This window comes from Gavialis gangeticus, unplaced genomic scaffold (assembly GCF_001723915.1).
Source record: "Gavialis gangeticus isolate Ggan-Ray unplaced genomic scaffold, GavGan_comp1, whole genome shotgun sequence".
Taxonomy (NCBI): Eukaryota; Metazoa; Chordata; order Crocodylia; family Gavialidae; genus Gavialis; species Gavialis gangeticus.
In genome coordinates, this window is record NW_017729032.1 from 146,017,916 (window position 1) to 146,034,145 (window position 16,230).

The window sequence follows — 16,230 nt, forward strand, 5'->3', positions numbered from 1 at the left end:
GGTAAGAAGATCCCAGCGTACTCTCTTAACCGAGATTGAATTTACACATTTAGAAATAAGGGAAATGTTTTGTTTCTGTATTTGAGGAGTTGAGTATCAATACATATGGATCCTTAGCAGTTATGTTAGTCACTTGTCATAGAACTGCACTACAAAATTACTTGTGTAAGAGGTGACTGATCCAGCATGCATTGCACTGAAGTAAGGTACTACGATAGTGATTTTTTTGCTAGTCTTATGTGAAGTCAGGGGAAACCAATTGATTTTAGTAGGGATTAGATGAGGATCTATTGTTTATTTGCTCTGAGTATTTTTACAAAATCCATTCTGAAATATCTGAAATAAATTTCCCTGTGAGTGGTGGGGGAGGGTTTTTTTGGAAACATCCAAAATGTATTGGAAGTCTAATCTAATTGCTCTTGCCTTCATGACTTGTTTTTTTCCTCCAATAGGTCTCTTCAGGACAATGGGGACCAGAAAGTTGAAAATAAGATAGAAGAGGTTAGTTTCTTAGGTGTATAATAATCTTCTTTTCTGCTTGTTTTCTTCCCCATTTATTGTTTTCCCTCTGATCAGAATATTTTACCTTCTTTCCTGTTTTCCACTAACATAGGAGTCAGCATACTTCTTGCATCTACGTCGTTCTTCATTGTTATGTACCCAACTTCTGGCACTAATCAATAACTTTGTTTTCCCTCAGAAAATCTTAAATCCAATCCTGTTTATCACAAGGTCCTGCTGGGAATTAAGCCTTTTTTACTAAGTTCAGGATTGCTGTACTAATTACTTTCTCTGCCACCTCTGGAAAAAAAAAAAGTGAATTTAAGGAGTTTTTACAGTTTTTAACTTTGAACCTATGAACACTGTTTTGTATCTAACTCGTAACCATGTTAATGAGTTATTAGTGGTGAAATATTACAATGATGGACTTTATAGAAAAACCTAATGGTTCTTTATACTAGGCATCCAGTCCAGTAATACTGAAAAAGTAAAATTTAGAAGGCGCATATGGAGATCCTTTATACAATGTGGTACCTATTTTGTGTGACCACATTTTGAGGTGAGGGAATCAGCAGGGTGTATTTCTAATTTGTCAGTTTCTCAGGCGAATTTCAGGAGAACTATATAGCAATTGTCACATTTGAAATGTTGATTTCAGTAGGCTTTATTTCTCTCTCATGCCTGTTTTGCATAAGCAACTTCAGTAGGAGTTTTTGGATTTGGAAATACCTTTTTTTAAGACTGATCAGACATAAAATGCTTTGGGAACCCAATATGCAAAAGTTGCTGTAGAATCTCTTAGGTAAAGGTTCTCTACATCTTTCCAGAACTAGATATAAGTTGTGGTAGGACTTACTTCACAAGTGACTCAAATGGTTTCACTTAAGGTACTAATCAATGTGAGTCAAGTTACTGAACTAGGTTTTTAATGAGCCTAAATTACTATAGTCTACTTGTTAACACAAATGTGTTTGTTTTAGTCTCTGGACACAAAACTGTCCAAATCTAACCCATTGTTTAGGTAGCAAAAATTAATTTGTTGTTAGTAGTCAATGCTTTTTGTGCAGTCTCTGGTGATCCCTAAAGATATACTATCAGCTTACATTTGGGTCCAAATTTAAATTTTATTAAGCCTGAGGCCAAGAAAAAGACCTGATTTCCTTGCATACCATATGCTCCCAAAATCATATGCACACCTTGCTTAGGGAAGGTAGAATGAAGAGAAAAAAAAATTTTTTTTAGTGTTCCCTGCTATAACACAAGCTCACCAAAAGCTGCTGCCAGTACGACAGTGGTAGTTTCAAAGCTTGAGCTCTGGAGTTGGCAGGAGAGGGCAGAACTGGACTCTGCTTCTCCTGCATGAGCCCAGGAAAACAGCACAGGCCTTGGCTGCCATTACAGTGTTTGCATGCCTCCATCCCAGTGCAGAAATAAGTCTTCCAGTTTAAAATGTACAACCCAATTTGGGATGGCTGATTTTTGGGGAAAAGGTATATATGGCATGCAAGTAAATGAGTTCCAGAACTGATCCCCACTATTTGAAACTTCAGTTTGGCATTGCATTATTAATGCACTGCTTGTTCAGTGTCCATGCTGAGAGAAATGTAAGAAGTTAAACTAGTTTATATATTAATGCTTCTGTGACATTTTTGCATTTCTTTTAATAGTATATGGCGATTAAAAAACTAGCTGAAAAAATATATTTATTCATTTCATTTGTATGCTGCCTTTCCCAGCAAAGTCCTAGGGTGACCAAGGTGTTTACAATGTAACGTTACATTTTGAACACCTCCCCTCCCCCCACCTCGCCATTTATTTAAATCTGAGGAACGGGCTGCTTGTAGCTCTTCAGTGTCCTCTGGTAATTTAGTCTTGGTATGATGGCTGTATTTTAGCATGTGCAGTTATTCTGTCCTCGTATGTTTCCCAAAAAATACAAATAGGGTATTCCAGCTGCTGTCCTAAACAGTAGCATGGTGTTGCTTTCTTCTTTCCTTTGGCTTATCAAGGCAAATGACTGGAGAAATGAGGGAATGACTGGCTAGTCTGCAGTGCTGCAGAGAAGGACCTGGAGGTCGAATATGAGCATACTTTTGTTAGGGTGGGGGAAGGCCAACAGTATACTGAATTGTATTAACAGAAGTGTCACTTGCAAAACTAGGAAGTGATTCTGCTGTTCTGTTCAGCATTACTGAGGTCTCACCTGGAGTACCGCATTCAGTTTTTGTCTCCATACTTCAAGAAGGATGTGGAAAGACTGGAGAGTCCAGATGAGCAACAAAAATGATTAGAGGCCTTGGAATCATGACTTAGGAGAATAGTCTGAAAGAACTAGGGTTATTTAGTCTGGAGAACAGAAGACTGAAGGGGATTTGGTAACAGTTTTCAAATACCTGAAGCATCATTATAGAGAAGATGGTGATGGGCTTTTCTCTATGGCTGTAGGGGTCAGGGCAAGGAGTAATGGACTCGAGCTGCAGCAGAGGAAATTTAGGTTGGAAGATTAGGAGGAACTTTGACTGAGGATGATCAAGCATTGAAACAGGCTACCTAGAGAAGTTATGGAATCTCCATCCCTGGAAATTTTCAAGAGTAGGTTGGGCAGACACTTGACTGTCTGTCCAACCACAGGTGATCAGGAGTGATCCTGCCTTGATCAGGGGGCTGGACAAGATGACTCTGTGAGATCCCTTCCATCCCTGCTTTCCTGTGATCCTAAATTGTTTCCCTTTGTAATGCTCTATTTCCCTGCATGAAAAAGGTGGTACTGGTACTGATCTCAATTATTACTTCAGAGGCAACTATACATGCTTGATGTGTTGTTTTCAGTGGTAGACTAAGTGATTTTTCTGTACATGTAGTAGTTTTTTTATATCAGATTTATTTCTTGTTTAAAAAAAAAGTGTTATCTCTTGGCTCACAAAGTACAGCATAAAATATAAGTTGTTCTCTTTAGCTGGACTGTTTTGATTATAGTTATTAAGATGAAATGCATCTTATCCATCCTTATCCCAAAATATTTTTACATGGGTATTTTTTGAGCTGTAAATCCTTGTATCTTGACTTTAAAGAACTAATTTTATTCTTGGTTTAGGCTATTGCACCACTGAGAGAGAAAATCAAAGACCTGGAAAAAAGGTATGTTTGTTCTGCAGTTTGGGGAACTTCGTCAATAGAGCTGAATTTCTGGTTTGCCCTGACCAAGCCCTCCTGATCTTGAGTTTGACACGCATGCATTTTGTATATGAGCTCAGCAATGAGGTATTTCTTCTTCGTGAATAAGATGTAAGGCTTTTATGTTTTTTCCCGGGATTGAAAGGTTTAACAATGTGCAAGGTGAATGACCCCACTGAAATAAATGGAACTACTCACTCTTTTTGTAGACTGAAACTCCCTTGCAAAAATCTGTTTTTTTGGGTCCCTGTAGGACATGTAAGCAGCACTCTGAATAAGCATAAATGATACAAACTTGGAACATTATTTTAGACCCTCTGTTTGTTTCTGGCAAACAGCTATTATGGAAGGCCCTGTTATGAAGGTTTGTGATCTGCCCTAAACTGACAGTACTGATAAGCACATTTGAATTCACAACAGATTCTGCCTATCACTGTGCTTCTTCCATGGAGAAAGAATGGAATCATGCTTCTCATGGTGGGAAAACATGCACAGTATCCACATTGTTTCAAAGGTGCCGCATGCTTTTCTCTTGGCAGCACATATAATTTTCTATTTTGTGCTTAAAACACAGATGTAATTTTCTACATCTGATTGACTGTTTTCATTTTTTTTCCTACAAATGTAATCCTTCCTTACTGAACTCTCAAATAAGTACTGACTTGCTTGATCAGATTGGATGACCTTGGTGCAAACATTCCTTATATGTTGGGTCACCAGTAACTATTGTAAACTGTGTTGTCATACTTGCTAAACTGTAATCATGAACAAATGAAGAAGTAATGATGTGTGTATGAAGTTGTCCTGACTTTTTTCTCTGCCCATTTGATTTTTACCGAGCAAATAATTTATTTAATCTTTAGCTGTAATGAGTGAGGTTTGTGTGTCCTTGATTTGGGCTTCTCTTAATTCAGATGTCACTGTTGTCACTCATGAATGGGATATGGATTATGATAGCTTGATCAACAGTTTGTCTTGGGGCAATTGTCAAATGAAGTTTTAGTTCTCTCTGAATCAGAACCTGAAGGTTAGTATCTTCTCAAGGTGCTAATGCAGGGTGTTTCATTTTGAATAGTGCTTGCAATATGCCGTTTAATGTAGCACATTTCAAATGTTAGCAGTATCTCCCTGCCAATGAGGGGAAAATGCTAAATTTTTTAGTTTTCCCTAGGAGTCTGCTTTTGTGTTGATAATTTCACAAGATAAAAGATGAATTCTTTGGCTTTGTATCTGTGCAGTTATTTATTCATGTGCAAAGTGAGTATAAATTGTTATTGCTGTTGCCATCAGGGGTGTAAATAACTACTGGGGTAGTTATGAACCTGTAGTTAGAGGACTGAGACTGATGAGTAGTAAGTAGAGGTGCACCGATACATTGGTCCGATATCGGATCGGCACCAGTATAAAGAAAATTGATTGTCTTGGAAATCATCTTGATGTGGCAGATAATTTGGCCAGTAAATGCCTGTGGACGTGTGCAGCCGCAGTGCAGCATGTAGGCAGTGAGGAGCAGAGCCCAGGAGCTTTCAGAGCTGTGTGTAGCTGGTAAGTCTGGTGTGATGGAAGGGGAGGAGGGAGGGAAGGGGCATGGCAGGGGCAGATGAAGGCCCCTGCAGTGAGGCAGGAGTGGGGCAGGTGCGGGACGGAGCTGCAGCGTGTCTTGTCTGGGGGGTGGAGGGGTCTCCCACTACTGCATGCCGCTCATCTAGGAGCCGCTGATCTGGTGGCTCCCGCCGGTCTGGTGGCTTCTGCTGCTGCTTCCTCATCCAGGAGAGCATTGGGGGGGGAGGTGTGCCCCTGGATCTGCTCAGGGCAGGCTGGGGCTGTGCAGGGCTCTTCTTGATCTGCCCCTCCACACCCCTTCCCTCCTCTTCCACCATACCAGACTTACCAGCTGCACACTGCTCTCCAAGCTGCTGGGCTGGTATTGGAAATCAGATCAGTATCAGCCAATACGCCTCCTTTAAAAATCTCTTACCAGTATCAGCCCCAAAAATCTCTATCGATGTACCCCTAGTAGTAAGAGAAAGCTGTAGTTAGAAGACTGAGACTGATGTCATGAGTAACAGAAACTTCTTTATACTATAGTCCATTTGGGTATAAAGGCTCTTCACTGTCCATAGGTTGACAAACGTGAAGGCAGTTCATTCTGCTTCCTTTAGTATTAATCTCCTGACAGAATATTGTTAAACTGAGGCTTAGTTTAAGGGTATAAATCAGTAAATAATTCAGAAGTAAAAAAGTCACTGGAATGGTGGAGTTGCCCAGACCAAGCCTTAGGAATACAGGGAATTTAGAGTTAAATGTTAAGAACCACATAGTTAAAAGCATGAACACTTACAGTTCAATCACCCAAATAGCTTGACCTCTGTTTCTAGTAGTGATGATCTGTGAATAATACAACACTTGTCATTTTCTTCACAAATTTTTTTTTTCCCTCAACCCATTCTTCTTGTTACAGTTTGGGGCAAAGAAGTTTGTTTTCTACTGGGGACCCTTGTTAGTATTGAGGTGTATTTGAGTGTGAAGATTTTGTTACCTCCACCCCCAACCCTACCCCTTGTATAGAGAACAGCAGCATTTTTCCTTAATCTCGTAAGGATCCTAATTGAGGAAGTGTTGTGGGTGAAAAGGAGGCAGGCCTATGCCTGGTGCCTTAGAACCAGAACCAGAGTCAATCCAGCGGTCATCTACAGATGTAAATGTAATCCATCAGTGTGAACTTTTGGCATATGTGCAGTCTCACTTACTATATACCCAAACAAATTTTTGCCTGCAAGAAAACTAGAGTGGAAGAATAACGATTGTTTGAGTTACCACTAAGGTCACAGCAACATTTACTTAAGAACATGAGCTATTGAAGTATTGGCAAGACTAAACTAAGTGACTAATTGTTACTTAGTTTCAAGCCATATGTTGCCATAATAAAACAAGCAAATAGGTGAAAAATAAGTTGTAAGATCTGAAACCTCCCCCGACCCTAGTGCAAGAAAACCTTTGAGCATCAGTTTTATATGCTTACAATTTATGGCTGCTTGTGGATGTTAAAAAAAATAAATTAAAAAAAAGATGCTTTACTTGAAACACAGTGTGCTCCTGTGACAAGCCCAGCACATACCCAGGAGAGGTATCACATTAGTTGGACCCAGCTTACCCAACATCTGTATAGACTGTGTGGCAGGGCACTGTTTGTGCCTGCCACTTTAAGGGCCTGAAGCCAGCAGCTGGCAGGTGCCTGATTAGGGCAGCCATTTTGGATCCAGGGCTGCCCATAGAAACAGGTTATTTTGCTGCTGGAAGGCCATGCCACAACATCACCTGGCTCCAGAGCTGCTGGTATCAATCTGGAGGTAAGGGCAAGAGCTGTAGGGGATGGTCAGGAGGCTCCTGGTCCTGGGTACCACCTAAAACCACACCCTGATGGAAGTGGGTGGCCTGATGGGGCTCTCAGTGGTGTGGGAGCCCCCAGGAAATGCCAGGCCAGTTACTGCCCTGGTGAAAGGCAGGTTGGGGTGCCTTAACCCCAGCTCCCACCTTCAGGTGGGTCAGGTGACACTGGAGGTAGAGGGGGCCAGGCACGGCCACGGCCACCTGAGCCCACCCAAAGAGGGAAGCCCCGAGACCCCGAGTAGAGGGGGCATTGTGTAAGATCTCAGGGTAACACCATGACCTGCTGCTCCAGGAGGGTAGTGAGAGTCCCCTGAGAGACCCTGGAGCACCAGTAGTGGTGTGAGTCTCCCCATCTCCCCACATCCAGGAAGGGGACCCGGAGAGAGTGTGGGGCAAGTGAGGCCAGAGGTGGAGTGCCCCCTTGACTGGTCCATGCTGGGGCTAGGACCAAGAAGGTCAAAAGTACCAGGTGCCCACCACGAGGGGCACCCAGAGTTGAGGGCCTGGGGCCCTGCCTGGCTTTGGAGGTGAGGCCAGGGTCTATGTGTGGCCAAAGGTCCTGAGGGGGGAACCACGCCCGAGAAGGGAGCCAGCTACAGGGAGCTCGGCAGCCTGAATGAAGGCAGCATACACCGCCTGAGCGGAGAGATCAAAGAAGGGTCCTGCCCGGTGGATTCTGAAGCCTAGTGTGGGGCTGGTATGATTAATAACATCTGGATGCCATCTGCAAGGCTTGGGCCGCGGTGTAGGGGAGGTATGGAGCCGTGGACACCCCAGACATTGGGGGTACACTAATGGGGAGCCTCCTGCGTTATTTAACAACTTTTCATTATTCCAACAGGGCGTAGAGGGTGAGACAGGCAGGCGGCATGCCCAAAGGCAAGTGGGGAGCTAGCTGCGACTAGCAGGGATCCCCGTGTTGCCACAGACTGGATGCTCTAGTGGGGAGTTTTTGGTGCTTTTATCTAATAGCTGATTCACTCAGCTTGAGATAAAAGCGCCCAAAAGCCCTGCTGAAGTGCTTGATCTATACAGATGCTGTATAGCCAAGTTGAAGTAGCGTGCTGCTGCTTCTAGTAAAGTGTGTGGGTTTGTTTTGTTTTGTTTTGGTTTTTTGGGGGGCGGGGTTAAACATCTGCAAGCAGCCAATAGGATTATTGTACTATTAGAAAAAGTGAGTATCCATGGCTTATTTGTACGTGACCTTTATTTTAGAATTCTGTGTACAGGAGCTTTTAACTAAGGGGGTGGAGGGGAGGGGAGAGAGAGAGAGAAAGTAATGAATGAATATTTCAAGTTATTTTGACAGGTTTTTTGAGCTATTTCTGGGGAAAATCTCCTAAACGCTCTTATTAAGTAGCTCTACAGTAAGTTTCTTGGGATGACTAAAATAGAATTTCCTTGACTTTTTAATATAAACATTTAAAATAAGAAATGGAAAAGAGAAGTGTATGAAGTTGGGGGTACTGAATAATTTTTTAAAATTCTTTATTTTTTCTTTACTCCCTTAAATATCTTTCAGGAGCTTGAGTTGTTTTTGGGGATTTTTTGTTAGGTCAAAAATGAAAAAAAAAATCTAAAAATAATTGCCTCTTAGATGAATGTAATGCATTTTCTCTTATTCCATATATACCTTGTCCTCAAAAATCAGCCCTCCAAAATTGGGCTGTTTGTCTTGGTAGGGAAGCTGGTTTTCTTTGCCAGAATAGAGAAAGCACAAAGACGCCATGTTGCAATATGGCTGCCAGCTTCTCCGTCAGCAAGCAAGCACTAGGGATGGAGTTCAGTGTTAACCTTTTCACAGCTGCTCTCAGCTCATTGGCTGAGAGAAGCTGACAGCTGTTTCCATTAAAAAGCCAGCTCTAGGCCATGATTCTGGAAATACGCCAGCATGTGCGCACACGCACACATTCTGCCTTCCAGAACAAGGTGTGTGTCTTATCTGCGGGACATATGGTATGTGAGAAAATACATTGATTTTAGACCAGTACAGTAGTATCTGTATAAGGTTTTATAAGTAAGTGCTAAATCTGCATACTGTACATGCATGGTAATACAAGTGTAGTTGAAACTGCTGTAATTTTAAACTTAAATGGAACAAGATTAAAGTTTAAGACAGTTTAGCATGCTTTTATGTAGCTGTAGGAGCATTCAAACATCATAGTTACAATGTAACAGCTGTCTTGCATAGCAATTGCTTCTCCTTCCTCCCTTCCCAAGACACACACTTAAAGCAGCAAAGAGTTGCATCTGTCCTTAGCCTTTACAACCTGATCTTCTGAGATACTGTAATTGCTGCCATTCCCTTAGCTTTCCATAGACAGAGGCTATGATGATTTTAGTTTAAGATCAAGCAAGGAGAAAAATATATGATTAACTCCGAAGATAAAATGTATAGGGATATTTTTGGTTTTTTTATCACATTCCTTTATTTTATTTTATTTTATTTTATTTTATTTGCATTTATTTTTACTACGTTTAGGGCAACTTCTCATGTCTGCTCAGATTCCTGTAGATTCCTCTCTAAGAGAGTGGTAGCAATTTGAACATTTTGTCAGGGTATATTTGTTTAGATTTTACCTTTCAGTGGGTGGTACGCTATGCTATAAATGTAGTGGGGTCATTTTGTGACAATTGCTGATTTATCCTTTGTATTTCTTCTAACAGTGCAAAAGTGAAACGACTAATTTTTTCTTTGGTTTGAAATGTTCTGTAGTTTCACTCAGAAGTACCCACCAGTGAAATTTCTATCAGAAAAGGATCGTAAGAGAATTCTGGTAAGTTAGTATTTTATCAGGGTTCCTGCTGTTGAAATAAGAAGCATTGGTATAGAATTTTATGACTCTTGGATTAGTTAAAAGAAATGACAGAAGTGGTAACAGTTTTGGTGCTATATAGTTCAGTAGGAGCCAGTTTATTCCTTTTTGTCCTGTACTAGTGAAGTGCTCAAACACAGCATGTGGGTAATAGGCTTGGGCTCTCAATAGGAGTTGTCTCTTACCAATGAAGCAGTTGCTGTTATGGTAGTGTCATGGAGCTACACTGGGTCTGATCCGTGTTTACAAAAGGGTACTTGACTACCTGCAGCTGTTGGAAACTTCTTGAGACTGGGAGCCATTTGAAAAAGGGCTGATATTTAGAAAATGCAAATTAATGTCATGACAACATTTGGAGTTCCTTAAGCTGGACTGGTAGCCCCCTTCCATCCTGTAATATGAAGAAAGGGCATGTATAAAATACAGGTTCCCCATCTTCAGTAATCAGCAGTCCTCTCTTGCTTCTACAGGATCCCTAAGTACAGATCATGTTCTTGGGTGTGCTAAGGGAAGGAAATGACATGATTTGTCAGGGAGAACCATGACCAGGGCATGAATGCACTTCATTGAAGGTTCTGCAAAGGTCCCTAATTGCTACTGAAACAGGATTAAAGTTAGCTGTGTCCCCAGATTTTTTTTTTCTTTTTTGAGGCCACCCTGTGATGCAGATATGAATTTGTTGTCTAGTTTCAAAGGGGTAGAGAAAAATGCAAATTTTGTAGGATGTACAGAAGTTTCAGCTCTTCTGTTTAGTGCTAATACAGATCCGTGCTAAATGCCATTAAGTTTGACTTGCCTAGTATTCTTTTTGCTTTCATCTCTTCACCATTTAGAAAATTGAGTGGAGTGAAAACAAGCAGCCTGCTTTCTCTCTTAAAATTAAATTTCCAGAGCCTAGATAATGGCATTTATATATTATGAACACAACTTCCTGGAACTTTCTGTCAGTTTTATGCAAACCTTCACAAAAGGAATAAAGAAAAGCTAAGCTAAGAGAATGTGACTTGCAGTATTTTCTGCTATTTTCAATATAGCCATATACCATACACAATGAAATAAGTTTAAAGGCAACCATTTGTAGGTCTTCAGCTTCTTCTGTTGTAGAAGTTGAGATGTGGGTACTGAATTAAAGTGCAGCGACAGCCTTTTTGGCTTTCTTTAGTTTGAGTGCTTGGTTTTAAACGTATAATTTTTTTAATGTGACTGAAAGATATATAGCAGGCTGATTAACGAGGTAACTAATTCTTTAAATAGCTGTGTTGAGAGAGCTGAAAACTGTTTTGCTTCAATTCTGGGTACAAGTGGGCAGAAGAATGCCTGTCACACATACAGGTAAATAGTTTTTCATCCTGTGTAGTGAGAGAGAGGGTGTTTTTAAAGCTAGAACTAAGTCAAGGAAATAACCCTGGTCATTCATATCTTTTTCTGGAGGGAGCCTCATGACCTCAGTTCAGTTTCTGTGCCAAGCTCAGGTTGATGGTTTCACTGTGCTGGGACCTAAAGGAAGAAGTATCACGTTAGAGACCCTGAACTAATCTTTGAATTCAGTGAGATGCAAGTCTAGAAAGCAGCACAAAGAAATTACACGTTCAGTGATCTCATACCATGCAAAAGAGCTTCTGCATCTTTTCTTGCCTGTACTCTGAAATCTCTAGTTCCTAGTTTGCTTCCAGGTGCAGTTCTAGATGGCATTTAACTCATAAGAACCTTTAAGGTAATCAGTAGCCTAACCTATATAGATGACTGTTCTATTCATATGGCTGTCCAGTTGTTGAGATCATTCTTCCTGACACTTCCTGTACTTGTACATTTTTAGGACTAGACAGTTTGCAGTTCAGGGCCCCTCAACTAAAGTTTATTCCTGACTACCTTTGTCTGAAAGAGCCCAAGTCTATTGAACTCATGCCATGCTTCAAGGCCTGACTGTTTACTCATGCTTTCTTTAAGTAGATGAATAGGCAGTGAGCATTTTTTTTTTTCTTTAGTAATTGGAATTTTTATTAACTTTATAAATGATAATGTCACCTTGGGATTATTATTGTCTGTACTTTGCCCAGATTGATTGTGGTGCACCTATACAATATAAAATGAAGCTTCATTATACTTTACATTTGGGATATTACATGCCCTGGATCTGACTAAAAGTATCAGATAGGCCTGGCAAATATGCAGATCTTTAAGTGGTTCAGGTAGAGGGAAATTGCTTTACTGAATATTTTTAGTGCATTTTAAATGACATCAGCATTTATTAATCATTTTAGTGTCAAAATGGTTAAGTGCACCATTTCCAGAAAGTACTGTTTATATTTTAAAATTGTATTTTTTCAAGTGCCAGGTCTACAGCTTACAAACAAAAATTGTTGATCTAAAATATTTGGGTCTTAATAGATCATTGTTATTTGTAAGCAGTTGTATTTTAAAATGAAGTGCACCAACCCTGTTTTTATGAATGATTGCAGAAAGTATATATAGAGTGTTTTGGTACTGTAGTCATCTTTCTCTTTTGATGTAGCCTAAAGTGAATGAAAAAAGATTGAATGAGTGCAACAGTTGTTTACTTTTCTGGGGAAATTCAGCTCCTTTTCCAAATCACTTTTCATCTAATATTTACGGACCCCTACATCATAAATCTGGGTTTTTGCTTTATTAAAATTCTATAGCCATTTTTAAATATGACTACATTTTTTAAAAATTGTGCACTATTTCACTTTTCAAAAATGTAAAAAAACCATCCCTCAGACATGGACTCTGCAACGCGCTCTTTTTGGAAGAACTGATTTTTCTAGATTTTATTGTACCAGCTCCCCTCCCCCCCCCCCCCCCCCCCCCCCCCCCCCCCCTGAAATTACAAGCCCAGGAATATGTAGAATCCTCGAGTGGAAGTTGGAACTAGGGTACCTCTTTACCTTTAGTCAGAGCATAGAACAGAGTCTTTCCCACAAATGTCTTTTGTCCTGGACACCAAAGAAAAATAAGGCAAACTCACAGAATGTAGTTTAACTAGACTGCAACTCTTCATAAGTAATACATTTTGGGACCTGTTGTATTAATAACTTCAATGTGGGACATCCTTTCTTTCTAATCCATGCCACTTGTTGAAGAACTGCCTTCAGTCCCCAGTTTTAGTAAGCCTTAATCTCAGCTTTGTTGGTGAGACTACGCCACCCATCAGTCGTGAGAGTTAGGGAATAGAAAAGAAGATTCCGTCTCTGCTGTGGCATAGGAACCTCATCTTCATTTCTTACATTCTTTAAGAGGTGTATTATTCTTAATCAGTATCCAGTGCTGGTGTATCAAGGAGCATGCAATACATATTTGAGTCTATGAGGCACCAGGTATAAAAATAAAGTCTAATATCTGACTAAGCGTTCACTCGCTTAATTCTTCATGTTTCACTGCTGGAGTACTTAAGATGCTATTGTTGCCATACCAGCAGGTCTAAATTACTAATGTAAAATGAAAGCAATGGGCAAATGAGAGGGGAGCTTTCATACCTTTTATAAAAACACCATGAACAATTATCTCCCCCTCCTGCCCCCCCCCCAACCTTTTTGGGTCACCTCTCAGATAAGTAACAAAGACCAATAAAAAATTAGTTTCCTGATTTAAAAAAAAAAAAAAAAGTTCTTACAAAGATGATTTTGTTTGTTCAGTGTCTCCAGAAAATATTTTGTTTTTTATTGATCACAAGTGAGGGAATTTCTCTGATTAACTGAATCAGAATTATACAGTCTAACCCATACTCTACTAGTTAGATTATTGTCTGACGGCCACAGCAAAACTTTTTACTCTTTTAATTTATCTGGTAAGCTTGATTAATTACTGAAGTGCACTGATGATACAGTAACTTCATGATTGGATTGCCTTGTGCAGTCTGTGCAGTCACATAGTTGTATGTTGCATATGTGATATTCTATTGGATATGGAGCTTTTCTTTTTTCTGGTTAACTACGTTTGGCAGGGGCTATTGCTCTTCCCTTATGTAGTCTTACAGACTGCTTGTGAAGCATAGTAGACAAGTAAGCTGTGTCTCTGTAGACATGTCCCAAAGCTTGTTGTTTGGATTGCTTTTTTTTGGTGATTGCACTTTTCCTGACTTCAACGATTTACTGCACTTTAAGGATGACCAGCTAAGAACAAAACAAACTTTGCCATTTTAATGTCATTATAAGGGAAGAATATGAATTATTTCTCATATTGTTTGGTGTTTTTGATTTTTGTGTGTGTTTAGAATAAAATGTCAGTATCTCTCTATTCTGAAACTCTGTAGATGACAGTGGGATGAGTATGAGAGGCTGAGAGTTCAGCAATAAAGTAGGGAAGGGATTGAGGGAAATTCAGAGCAGCTTTCATTTTTAATGCTTTTTTGTACCAAATAAATGCATGTAGTAAAAAATAGTAAACATTTCCTCTCATTTGGTTAAGAGAAGATAGAGCTTACAAGACTTGGTTGAGATGTCTTCTTTCAAAACCAAAACTAGACTTTGATATTCCTGATTTTAGAAAGATTGAAAAAAGGGAGGAGGCAACCTTAACATTTCCTCTACATCTTTCTTGTGCTGAGGATGAATCCTTTTTGTCCATCTCCTGCATGCTTCTCTTTCATGCACACAACACACACACACTCACCTCCCCCAAGGCTTTGCAGTGCAGAAAGGGGATGAGCCCAATTTTAAGATGAAACAAAACCCTCTGATAACCTCTAAAATTATCTATATTAATCTTTTTCCTGCCAGTAGTTGGATTTGTAAACCCTCAGTGATTAAATGAACTAGATGGAGCCTATCATGAACATTTATATTGCCTAAATAAAAATAGAAATGGAGTTGTCTCTCTGTGGTAAGCAAAGATCTGAAAGCTGCTGTTCTTCTGTCTTGTTTGTGGACTTTGTCTGGTGTCTCTGTAAAAAGAAAAAAAAATTTATACCAACTGTCCTAACGCAGATAACTGGAGGAGCAGGGTTTGTGGGTTCTCATCTTACTGACAAACTAATGATGGATGGCCATGAGGTTACAGTTGTGGACAACTTCTTTACGGGCAGGAAAAGAAATGTGGAACACTGGATCGGCCATGAGAACTTTGAACTGATTAATCATGATGTCGTAGAGCCCCTGTACATTGAAGGTAAGTAACATACTCGAATCTGGTATACCTTGGTATCTTCAATTAATTGTATTCACCCTGCATAGGTGTGCTTGGGTACCAGTTAGATTTACATATAGGTATGCAGATGGGTCTGTTCTGGTACCTGTGTGGTCTTTCTCATCAATATTTCCTTTTTTAGCTTAGTGCCCTATGAATACCTTCAAGTTACAAAGAGGTTTGGTATTTGGACTATGAAAAGAACCTCTCATTTAGATTGGGTGAGAGAGGGATCCCAAAACTAATTTTGTGTTGTAACATGAATTCACATTATGGCATGTTATGATTGCCTCTGGATTAAACAGCATGTGGTGCATTGATGAGAGAGGGGTTTTTTTAGTCATAGTTGAACTTTGCCCATTCTTTTTTAATTTGAAACTTTGCAGATATGCAGTGACTATGTATTTAAAAGATAAATGAAGCTGAGGCCTCATTTGCTATTCTCTTGCTGTATATCTAACAGATGGAAAGGTTCAGAGAAATCTATTGTAAATACATCCCCCTAGCACTTTTTGTGAAGGGGTTTTGACAATATCAAAGCATGTAGTACCAAAATAGTTTTGTAGGCACATGGTCTTTCTGTGTTCTACCAATGTATCTGTTCAATTATTATATATTCTTTTGCTTCAGCTTCAGCTTCTACTGATAGAATAATGGGACAAAGATCTTATTAGCATGCTTTATTTTTGCTGCAGATACTGTTAGCTTACGTCTTAGCCAGTGTAGTCTGTCAGCTTTCCTAATCTCTTCCCCCTCAGCATTACTTCATTCTGATAAATTATACTTGAGCTATTTTTCAGAGACTATCAGTCTTTTAATACTGTGGCCAAATTTTGAGACCTTTAATTTAGAGAAATACCAAAAGGCTTCTGCTGCCTTTCCTTTCCTGCACACAAGAAATCAACCAACAGTTTTTTGTACTAACTGTACATTTTAATACAGTGTTCGGCAAGCAGTTAACTAGAATTTTTTTCTGTATATTCCAGCCCTGTTAATGAAGATGACAAGTAAAGCAAAATATTCCAAAAAGAAAATCCCTGCTATAATTTTATATTATTTATACTCCACCTAAATCATGCTAAAGAGGATACATAAAAAAAAAAAAAAAAAAAAAAGAAGGACCTGTATTCGGGCTTGTAGAGCTTGCAGTCTGAAGCTAGAGACAGAAGTTGCATATAAACCGGTTTAGGTGATCATAAACTGGTTT

General features: G+C 39.7%; 1 protein-coding gene across 1 annotated transcript in view; it reads left to right on the forward strand.

The window, feature by feature from the left end:
• The window catches only part of UXS1 (UDP-glucuronate decarboxylase 1), a 120,063-nt gene that overhangs the window by 29,841 nt on the left and 73,992 nt on the right, over positions 1-16,230 (forward strand). Inside the window, exons 3-6 of the mRNA XM_019524910.1 lie at positions 453-501; positions 3,596-3,639; positions 9,782-9,842; positions 14,825-15,005. Coding sequence (XP_019380455.1) covers positions 453-501; positions 3,596-3,639; positions 9,782-9,842; positions 14,825-15,005 — 335 coding nt within the window. The remainder of the gene's footprint in view (positions 1-452; positions 502-3,595; positions 3,640-9,781; positions 9,843-14,824; positions 15,006-16,230) is intronic.